The sequence below is a fragment of the Cyprinodon variegatus genome, unplaced genomic scaffold (assembly GCF_000732505.1).
Source record: "Cyprinodon variegatus isolate N-32 unplaced genomic scaffold, C_variegatus-1.0 Scaffold223, whole genome shotgun sequence".
NCBI lineage: Eukaryota > Metazoa > Chordata > Actinopteri > Cyprinodontiformes > Cyprinodontidae > Cyprinodon > Cyprinodon variegatus.
Window position 1 is genome coordinate 261,954 of NW_015150676.1, and position 11,603 is coordinate 273,556.

Consider the following 11,603-nt stretch of genomic DNA (forward strand, 5'->3'; position numbering starts at 1 on the left):
CCCACAGTGTGCACTCTGGTTTCCTGAGCAAAGACCCTTAACCCCACACTGCTCCCTGGGCGCCACACAATGGCAGCCCACTGCTCCCCAAGGGGATGGGTTAAATGCAGAGAGTCAATTTCTCCAATGTGAGATCAATAGAGTTCTATTATTATCATGAAACCTTTGATTTTATTATTTCATTTTCGACAGACACCTGTGGACATGTTTTCTCCGCCGACCAGCAGCTCTCAACGGTTTCCTTTACTCCTCGATGCCTTTTCGTTATTTCTCTCTGCTTGTCTCGTTATTTCTCTCTGGCCATCATTTTTCTCCCAGTGATCGTCTAGTTTGTCAATGCTGACATTAGGACATCTTTCTGTTTCTTTTCCAGACAGACCCACCAGGGGATCCAAATGACCTGCAATCAGTTTCCTGTTCCTTTAACTGAGGGTTGGAGCCATGGAGGCCAAACGCAGCCCAACACCTCCCAGAGCTAAGCTGATGCGGGGGAGTGTCCCATTACCGGGGATGCTGAATGCTTCAGATTGGTGACCTCTGCCCACAGATGATGACTAAACGAGAAGGAGAGCTAAGCTGGCTCTAGATGTTTCTCCTCACAGACAGCAGGGGTCCTCCTGTGAGCGGAGCCGTGGTACGCTCTCTCTCCCTCCAACAGTGTAAAAACATGAAAGTGTGAACCAGTAAATTGCCTGTGGGCATAGAAATGACCCTGTCAACCCATCCTCCAATCCTGTGGGCTGCAGCTCTTGGGAGCCCCTTGTAGAGCCTGCAGGTATTTAGGATAAATAATAGATGCATGGTCTAATCTATTGCCCATATTTATAGAAGCATGTGCTAATGATGTCTCTGTGTGAGAATAAATCAAGACATCTGTAATAAAATGAAGAAGAAAAGATTTTACCATACAGTAACATTCATCTCCTTCCTTTATCTACATGACCAGTTTACACAGCAACCATCCATTAAACCAAGTTTAATTCCAATCTCTGTGCACGAGGCAGCAGCATACACTGCAAAAACAATCTGAAAATGAGTAAAAATCTCTTAAATTAAGTGTATTTATCGTTAATTTGAGCATATAAATAATATGACCTGCCAATGGAATGAGGATTTTTACTATTATGCACTTGAAATAAGACAATATAATTGTTTTTTTTATTATAAATGTAAACTGTCTTGTTCCATTAGCAAAGTGTCTCACTTTCCTCCCTAATTTAAGAAAAAATGTATTTATCTTAAGAAAAATTGACTTTATGAGATTTAATTTTTTTGCGAAAATGATGTAATTCTCCAAAACTAGTTAGAGAAAATGACCAGATATCGTTAATATATACATTTTGTTGAGGTCAGCTGCCATCATGGGGTTCCCCTTATAGAGACAATTTTTCCCTTAAAATAAGACAATAAGATATTATACACTGGAAATAAGATAAGATAGTTGATTTTTTTTCTTAATTGAAATGTAAATTATGTTAAAAAACAAACAAACACTTGTTTAATTTTTTGCAGAGATATGTTTCTTTAATTTTCCAGACCTCTCATCAATGAGATCTACTCTAAGATCCCACCTATAGGAGCAGAGCACTCACCCTCAGCTTCCTCCCGAACACGATGACCTTCCCTCGGTTCTGCTCCTTCCTGAACCTCCATTCAACCAGATTCTGTCCATTCTCTCCTGGCAGCGTCATGTTACGCCGGGCGATCGTGGGATTGGCAGCTCCTAGAAGGATAACAGAGGAAGTCAGAGGTTTACAGAAACATTGGATGGCTATGAGGATGAAGTTCTCACTGCATACCTGCCAGTATATGTGGCTCTGTCTGGTAATGCGTGTCCATCCCATTGGCATAGATGACCCTGAGGGAATGGTCGTTACCCACCTGGTAGCTGTTTCGAAGCTGGTCTGCATGAAACAGAGCAGAGGAGCCGTTATGGTTACCTCATGGCTTTACAGCATTCAGAGTGTTTAGTGAGGAACGTATGATCGATTGTGAGCAGAAATGAGGATAGAGGAGGGGAAAAGACGTGTTAGAGTGGAGAATAGACAGCAGGGAGACAAAGTGAGGTTAGAAAGCGTTCATCTCTGAGCGCCGTGTTTGAACCTGCTAATGGAGCAGAGAGCAGGTTTAACATCCTTCAGTCTTTTTCAATTACGTTCCTCTCAGCCTCCCACAGGACTAATGGCTGCCTGTGCAACATGGTGGCCGAGCGCACGCTTCATCTTTCACTGAATATACTCTCTGCTGGATCCACGCCACAATGCAGGAAAGCAAACGTTGGCTTCCTTCCTTCCTTCCTTCCTTCCTTCCTTCCTTCCTTCCTTCCTTCCACCCACAATGAATATGGAAGGTTTTTGTTCCTTAGTTTTCTCTTTATAATAACTGAACTAAAGTGGAAAAGCTGAACGATAAATGTTAACATGTCGCTTTAAGGCAATTTCTGAAAATCCTCTACAGTGGATCTGATCTATGGTTTCACAACGATGAAGATAAGACACTTTGATATAAGGATGAAATTAGTCAGTGTAGAGCGTGTTTAATAATCTCTGTCCCGTAAATCAACTCAGCTCACAGCCATTAACGTCAACTGGATTATTTCTGATTTCATTCCAGAACTGGAAGCAGAGAATAACCTGGAAACGCTGCCTTAAATTCTCTTGGTTTGCCTTTTTTAACATGTAATTGCCTTAAAGGTTTTATTTCTTCCGTATTGCACCTTATTAACAGTTACAGGAGGAAAAATGGATTAAAAGATGAACGATGAAGGAACATCCAACCATCCATTTTCCATCACGCTTATCCCAAGTGGGGTCACGAGGGGTGCTGGTTCCTATCTCCAGCTGTCACAGGTAAGAGGCAGGGTACACCCTGGACAGGTCGCCAGGGCAACACAGAGACAAACAACCACTCAAACCTAAAGAGAATTTAGAGAAGCCAATTAACCTAACAGTCGGGTTTTTGGACTGCGGGAAGCCAGAGTACCCGGAGAGAACCCACACATGCTCAGGGAGAACATGCAAACTCCATGCAGAAAGAATGGAACTACCCACTGCACCACTGAGCAGCCCAGATGAAGGAGAATCCAAGGGAAAAACACCAAACACAATGTTGGTAGCATTATGATGTGGGATTCTTGGTTGAGGGGATAAATGGTTCCCCACCCATAAGACAAACATTCATAACCAGATGTTGATGTTAGAGTAAACATTATCCAGTACACATCTGCCCTGCTGCTGTTTACTTTGTCCTTATAGAGCAGGGGTCACCGATAAAAAAATCAGTGAGGTCCGAATAAAGAAAAGATTGAGCCAAACATCCTCTAAATGTGAGGTTTCATCTTTGAGCACCATTTCACTTTTCTTTCACCAGTACACCACAGTTCTTCCAGCAGTCCACACTTTCTCTGCTCTATTTTTCTCATCATCTTCTCCTTCTTTCCCATCTGTGCAGCTACCAGCAGCAGCAACCCAGACTGACAGCAGCTCACTGGCTAATACGCATCACGTGCAGCCTGGTGCCAGAGGGCTTTACTGTATTAACAGGAGAAGCGGCGCAAATAAAGTTAGACACCGTCGTCGGACAACATGCGGCAATTTATTAATGTTTTAAATCAGGTTGGGTCTGGATTAGCCAGCAGGTGGGTCCTGCAGATGGCGGTACTCACACATCTATCAACATTAAAGGGGAACTCCAAGGTTTGTCCTGCATCATGGATGTTGGTATCTGATATTGTTGAGCCTTTCACACCTGATCTTGGACATTTCCTCTATCTATCCACAGCCAGACCTCCTGACATGCTTGACTCCACAACTTCCTCGTAAATACCAAAAAATAAAATATATTACTACTAATGTGTAAAACCAACGGGCGCTACGATCCAATCAGAGGGCTTGTTTATGCAACCAGATGGAGGCAATGGCATTAAATGTGAGAAGAAAATGAAAGTTATGAAATAACTGAGACAGAAGCCAGGACATATGCTGAGTGGGCGAATATTACCAAGACAAGATGCTGACTGATTCCCACCAAAAACTGAAACTGATCAAAGGCAGCTTCATCAGATTTATGCATCCAGGTTAGAGCAGCTTCTATAGGCTTCTCTTTCTAGCAGCAGTTTATTAGGTTACATTCAGAGGAGTCAGAAACGATGTACAAATACTTTGTTACTTTACTGAAGTAGACATTTCAGCTATGTATTCAATTGAATTCTATTCAGTTTAATTCTATAGCGCCAATTTACAACACACGTCATTAAAGGCACTTTCCAGTTCACCAGATCATCCAGTCAGATTGATTCAAAGATTTTTATCTAAGGAAAACCAGTTGATTGCATCGACTCATTGACTCTTCAGCAATCCCTCACACTAAGCATGCTTGTAGCGACAGTGGAGAGGAAAAACTCCCTTTGAACAGGAAGAAACCTCCAGCAGAACGTGTGAGCGGCCATCTGCTGTGGCCCACTGGGGTTCAAGGAGACACTTTACTGAAGTAATTATTTTCTTGACTTTAGAACTTTTTACTTCTACTTCTTACAGTTTTTTGGGATTATCTCTACTTTGTACTCCTTACATTAAAAAATAAACTCGTTAGTTTTGTTCTATTTAAGCTTATTTACATTATGGCCTGTTTGCATTTAAAAGAAGATAAAATCCATCAAAATAATTAGTTTCATCTAGACAAGTAATTTATTTGTGGTTGGACTCGGTGCTGCCCCAACTTGTTGTTCACCACAAACCAAAATAAATAGTTTTTCAAAATGATGCAAAGTTAAATGTGACACTGTTACCATTAGTTATAAAACTAAGAAAATGAAATCTAAGAAATGTATCATCCAGAATTGTAGAAAAATGTTCCTTTGATAAGGTAGAGCAGTAAAGCTTCTGTCCTTCACATTTTTTCGTGCATTACTTTTACTTTTATTCTTTAAGTATTTTTAAAAATGATACTTTTACATTTTTACTGGAGCAAAAAGCTGAAGATGATCCTCTAACTTCTATAAAACTGTTCTTTATAAGATTTCTATTTCTACTTAATTAAAAAACATGAATACTTTTGACACCTGATAACATTATTTAGACAAAAAATCTTACCATATTTTAATATTTTCCTTTATTTCCAAACAACATAAACAGAAGGTTGGTTAGCTCTAAACTAAAACTGACTAATAGATCAACGAGGCTATTTGTCGTTTTTCTATGGAAAACATATTATTTAATTAATGTAGCATTCAAAATGACTTCTGCTCTGATATTTCTCTGTTTTATGCCTGTTGTAACAGCTGAGTAACCTGATGTAGGCGGAGCCTCCTGAACCTTCATGCTGTATACCCCCCCCCAACAAAAAAAAAAAAAAAATTTAAATAAATATTTTTTATGAGCGATGATTAAAATTGATCATTTCTGTTAGAGATCTTACAGAACATTACGGTGGGTGTTTGGGGGGAGGGTTATGTTTTCATTAACCTCCCAGCACATTATCATACATGGTGATTCAGAGGAAACAGCGGCGTACTGTAAATGTCTGTCAATGACCTTTTGACCTCTCGTTTCCACACATTCTGCTTCCTCAAGCAGTTAACAGCATCATTAATATGACTAAGTACAGCGGCTAAATTAGCTTGTTTACCATCTCTGGCCTGCACCTGCACCTAATGGGGTGTCTCCTACCTACGCATGCAGATGAGATGATGGGAGGAACGCGGACGGATGAAAGCAACGCTTCAGCTGGCTGCGACTCTGAACGGCCGAGCAGAGGAACGGCTTTCTGAGGCTGGCCGTGTGTCTGGACTCAAGCTCATCTTTAAACCAGGATTAAAAGTCACAAGAACGATGGAAAAAAGACAGATTGAAGAAAAAACATAAACCTTTGCTGAGGCTGCTGGGATGTATCTAAAGCTGGCTTCTGTTCTACTGAGATGAATAAAGGAAACATGGTTCAGTTTCTACAGAAACATCCCTGCTGTAATGATATCAGCGGCTATAACATCATTTACAGGGAATCTTTGATACAAACACTGCTGAAATACACCACTGTTCATTTTTCATTTGCTGCTCCCAGATAGAGATTTATGAAAAACAGATTTCATTCAGTTTTTTTTCATTTGGGTTACAGCAGCTCTGAATAAAAAGGGAAAATCAAACAATAATAATAAAAGAAACAGAAGCAAACCCTCTCAGCCTTTCCTGCTTCTGTCAGGTGATAAACACACGCTGTACCAAAACACAAAGCATCTGAGTGTGAAAACCAAGAGAAAAGAAATACTTGCTAAAAGCTTTCATAGGAAAAAGATGTGAAAAGTGTGGCATTAATATCCAGGCTTTCCTCCAGGATCTGCTCCATCACTTTAGCTGGTTTCCATCAGTTGCTGTGGCTTTCTCCAAAACCCCTGAGAGGAGGAGACTGGGCCTTTTAATGGGGGGTCCAGTCTAAACACTAAAGAACCTACAGGTGTCATGATGCTGGTCTGATTTCATACAACGCACCTGCTCAGCTCCGCCCTGTTCTCGTTAACACTCAAAACCTATTCAGTTTATTTCTCTAGTCAAGTTTTATATCTAAGGAAAAACCAGCTGATTGCATCGACTCATTGACTCTAAAGCAATCCCTCACACCAAGCATGCTTGTAGCGACAGTGGAGAAGAAAAACTGCCAAGGCCGACTGGGGTTCCCTCATCTGATCCACCTGCACATATCCATATAACCAGCCTTCAGTGCCAGATTATTTACAGCCATTGGAGAGGTTTATTCCAGCGTTCTGTTCCTGACTTCCTTTCTTCCTGACTGCCTGCTTGCCTGACCTGTTCTGTCTCCCCTTTATCTGAGCCAGTCTGACCCCTGTTGTTATCTGTAAGCCTGCCTGTTACTGGACCCCGATCTATACCCGTACTCTGGCTTGGGTTTCCCTCTGGATTCTCTCTTGACATCAGATCACCCGGCTCTGACCCTGGACATCTCTGACAATGGAATCTGGAAATTCCCCATGGACCTCTTGCCAGTCATCGTCTTCACCGTTCTGATCCCCCGTCTGTCCCCTGACCACCGAGTACCAGCTAGAGCCCATACCAGGGTCCTGATGAGAGTGGGGATCGTTAGGGTGCCTTTCAACCAGCGCTCACTGTTCCCACCAGACCCCGGGCTGCTTGCAGAGGTTCCTGCCAGAGACGCTAACAACAAACCTGCTGCAGTTTACCCCTTAATAAACTGTCTTTAAACATCACCTGTTTGTTCTGGCTGAATTCTGGGTCCTTACTCAGAGCGTAACAGAATAAGTTTCCATTAAATGCTTGTGGATCGTCCACATGTCTGGGCAGCAGGAAGCATCCATGTCGGTTAAAACCTCTTAAAACCTTGGAAGAAGAAGAGGCTGCAAATAAACTGAACCTTCCTGTCATTGGTGACGGCTGCCACATTCCCATCAGGAAAACAGTGTGAGTACATCAGCAGGCCGTCGTGTTTCTGTTTATTGTTTAACTCGGGAGAAGCTGAGTCTAGCAGATGGGTTTGCAAACATAACATATTTAGCTTCTTTCTCATTTCTACATGGTAATTGTGAATAATTGTAGTGATGAGTGACAACATACGCTGCGATGAAGACATCAGGGAAAAATGATCCAATCTGAGAGGAACAGCAAATGTACAGTCGTACCCAGGATGATGAGCGGCATCCTGCCAGCAGCTCAGACAGACAGCTGGATTTCTTTGGGGTTGACTAATCTCTATTTCCCACTGTGGTCGTTTAGCTTTCTTTACTCCTACATCTTTGGAAATGAGTCACACTCTTCTTTGTTGTTGGAAGCTGAACGCATGCCGGGACCTTACCCTGCACCAATGTGTAAAAGGAGTCTATGGATGACAGGTTGGTTGTTATGGAAACATCCTCATCCCTCCCCGATGTCTCTATGTCCACCGCCACGGCTCCTGAAGACATGTCGCCGTGGAGATTGGTGACCACTCCCGTGGGGAAGGTCACATTAGTCAGGCGACCCTCGCTGTCGTAGCTACAAGGACAAAAAGAGGCAGGAGAAACGGGACATCAGTCGCTGTGACTTTAACAGAAACACAAACCATTTTTTTTCTTAAAATTACTACATTTGTTCTTGGATTGAGGAGGTAAAAGAGACATCTTGCCACTAGAACAACACAATTTACATTTAAAATAAGAAAACACAATTGCATTGTTTTTTTTCCAGTGCATATTATCTAATTATATTATTCTATGAGTAAAAATACTCATTCCATTTGCAAACTATCTCATTTACCTACTCAAATTAATGATAAAGACACTTAATCAAGACATTTTTCCAGTGACAGAAGATGACCACACTGCAAAATCTAAACAAGTATTTATTTATTTTTTTTTTTAAGAAATTAGTGCATATAGTCTTGAATTGAGGAGGTAAGTAAGAAGGGGTAATTTTCATTTAAAATAAGAAAACACATTTGGATTGTCTTATTTCATGTGCATATTATCTAATTGTCTTATTTTAAGAGTAAAAATAATAATTCTATTGGGATCATTGTATTTATCTACACAAATGAAGGTTAAATACACTTAAATAAACCTATTTCTAGATTGTTTTTGCAGTCCAGAACACATGGATGTCCAAAAACACCATAAAAACGATTATTCTTTTATATGAGGATGATGTATTAAGAAACAAAATCATCTTGGCAGCCCCATCTTTAAAGAATCATCTTTAAACCGACACCTCACCTTTCCTTTCTCAGTCTGTCTGTCTTTGAACCTTTAATTAGGAAACCCTGATTAAATAAATATGCCATGGCACAGAGGCCCCTTCACCATCCCACTGAGGAAGATGTTTATTGAAAAACCATGATATACTATTTTGTAAAATCTCAAACATCAGTGAGGAATGAGGCTGGGCGTGGACTTTCCACCCCATCCCCTGATAAAGACAGGAAAAATCTCCAAAGCTCGTCATTAAAGAACTGCAGCTTGGGGTCACCATAGCAACCCTCCATCAAAAACATAACGGCGTAGCGTTTGTTACAGCCTGCTGGGATTAGATTTAGCCACAAACAATCCCTCTGAAACAAAGAATAAATGGGTGGAAAAGGATCTTAGAAACAATATGAAGTGTAATGGGAGACCTGCAGTGGTTAAGAGTCCACAGAACCGTAAAGGAGCTCTACACTGGAAAAAAACCTAAATCTACACTGCAAAAAATCAGAATCTAGATAAGTCATTTTTTCTTAAAATAAGTGCATTTGTTCTTGAATTGAGGAGGTAAAAGAGACATTTTGCCAATGGAACAAGAAAATTTACACTTAAAATAAGAAAACACAATTGCATTGTCTTATTTCAAGTGCATATTATCTAATTATCTGATTTTAAGAGTAAAATTACTCATTCCATTGGCAAATTATCTCATGTACCTACTCAAATTAAGGGTGAATACACTTAGTTTAAGAAATCTTTACTTATTTCTAGATAGTTTTTGCAGTGTAGATAAAATAAGAGCATTTGTTTTTGAATTGAGGAGGTAAAAGAGACATTTTGCCTAAAGAACAAGACAATTTACATTTAAAATAAGAAAACACAATAGCATTGTCTTATTTCAAGTGTATTCTATCTAATTATCTTATTTTAAGAGTAAAAATACCCATTCCATTGACAAACTATCTCATTTACCTACTGAAATTAAGGGTAAATACACTAAATTTAAGACATTTTTACTTATTTCTAGATCGTTTTTGCAGTGAATGAGACCACAAACGCTAATAAGGCCAGCCTTCCATGTCACAAAAACTTCTAGAAGCTCAGAGAACCTACAGTAGGAGCCATTCAAAATTTCCCCACTTTCCTTAATGGGCCCTTGGCTGGCCCCCTACAATTCCTTTTTAAACATCTAAAATATTCTTTTCATGATTTGTGGACATTAAGATCAAAAGACAAGTGACATCTCCTGGTCAGACCCTGTAATTCAGTGAAAGGGTGGAGTCAGAGTAAAAAAATATGCATGAGGGGGTCACTTCAGTGGCTGGATGTTGGAGGGGATTCTGCTGGGAGTTGCAGGGAAGTCGGCCGTCGTAAGGTGGTCGTGGGCAAATCGTGTGCAAACAAGGATTCTTCTTCTTTATCTTCCTCTCAGACAGACAGAGAAGTATTTACATATTTTTGTAAAATTGACAGACCGTAGTAGCCACGTTTCATCAGCCATGTCTTTGTCTAAATACGTCGTTGCCTTTTCTTTTAGGGCTTTAAGCACAAAATCGCACAAATTGCAGCGTGTTTCACTTTAGTGAGCTTCATAATCCTCTTCTAGTCATTTCGCTTCTGGATAGACGAGTCCGAGTAGCTCCATCTCACTGCAGAGCTGAGTCCCACCTGGTTTTAGACGTACAGTGTGAGCAAGTAGATCGCATCAGGGCATCATGCTGCACATGCATCGTGATCTGTGAACTCACACTGTACGACCAAACCGCATGGTTTGGTCGTACAGTGTGAGTTGTAGCTGCGTGCAACAATTGAAGAAATCGCAGAGTGTATGCCCGGCTTAAGAGTCAATGACTTGAAACAAGTTACTGACTCGATACGAACTGCTGCACAACAATGACTCAATGCAAACGGTTGCAAGCCCACAGGTCGATATAATCTACTAAGAGTCAACAACTCTATGAAATCTGCTGCAGGAAAAATGACTTGATGCAAACTTCTAAAAGTCAATGACTGAATGCTCGCTGCTGGAAGGATTTTACCCAATAGAAGCTGTTGTTTAGAACTGAAAGAGTCAGGAAATGTAACCTCTCTATGTTTTCCTGCCCAGTGACTCAGACATCAGTCATTATTGGTCAGTCCTCCTGAAGGGTGATTGATAAGATGATTGATAAGATGCAAAGATCAGAAAAGAGATTTTCGTACTCATAGAAAGTTGTCCAGCCAATCTGGATGCTCTTGGTGGCCAGCAAGCCGCTGTTTCCATGGTAAGTAAATAAAACCAGCTCCTGACCCTGAGCTGTGAGAGACTTTAGTCCTCCATTGGTCCCAATCGTCAGCCAGATGACCTGTACGTAAAAAAAAACAACCATCAGCTGATAGTCAGATAGCTGCGTCCTCATAATGCACGGATGGAGAAATGTGAAATCTTACCTGATTGTCAGGAGCAACCACACGGACCGGCATCCTGTTGGTGTCTCTACGGATACGGAGCGTGTTCCCGCTGCTGTCCGTCACCGCGGTAACATCCTCCTCATTGCTGAGATAACAGGACAGCAGAAAATGAAAACAAACTCCATCTTTAAAAGGTACGGCATAAAGTAGCAGCTGAGAGTGATGAAAAGCAACCTGTAGCTGAAGTTATATTTAAAGTCTCCTGTGATCAGAGACATGGTGAACTGGTGAGTCCCGTTTGAATCGAACACGTAAAGTTCCTGAGAGGCTGGAGACGCCACTTCATAGGAGCTGGGTCCTGAAGCCAGAGAACCTGCAGATGAAGAAGAGAGGAGGAGACTCTCATTTCTAAAATAAGTGCATTTGTTCTGGAATTGAGGAGATAAAAGAGACATTTTGCTAACAAGGCAATTTAGACTTAAAATAAGAAGATTGCCCTCCTGTCCAGACATTGTGGAGGAATATAACTGAC

At 41.0% G+C, this 11,603-nt stretch overlaps 1 protein-coding gene across 10 annotated transcripts in view; it reads right to left on the minus strand.

Annotated features, from left to right (window-relative positions):
- LOC107088586 (teneurin-3) overlaps positions 1–11,603 on the minus strand; it is a 471,923-nt gene that overhangs the window by 26,737 nt on the left and 433,583 nt on the right. For all 10 annotated transcript variants that reach the window (XM_015380867.1, XM_015380866.1, XM_015380861.1 and 7 more), the window contains 6 exons: positions 11,306–11,444; positions 11,111–11,216; positions 10,883–11,025; positions 7,819–7,997; positions 1,800–1,904; positions 1,593–1,723 (listed from right to left, as the gene is read on the minus strand). In XM_015380867.1, the coding sequence (XP_015236353.1) occupies positions 1,593–1,723; positions 1,800–1,904; positions 7,819–7,997; positions 10,883–11,025; positions 11,111–11,216; positions 11,306–11,444 (803 nt within the window). The remainder of the gene's footprint in view (positions 1–1,592; positions 1,724–1,799; positions 1,905–7,818; positions 7,998–10,882; positions 11,026–11,110; positions 11,217–11,305; positions 11,445–11,603) is intronic.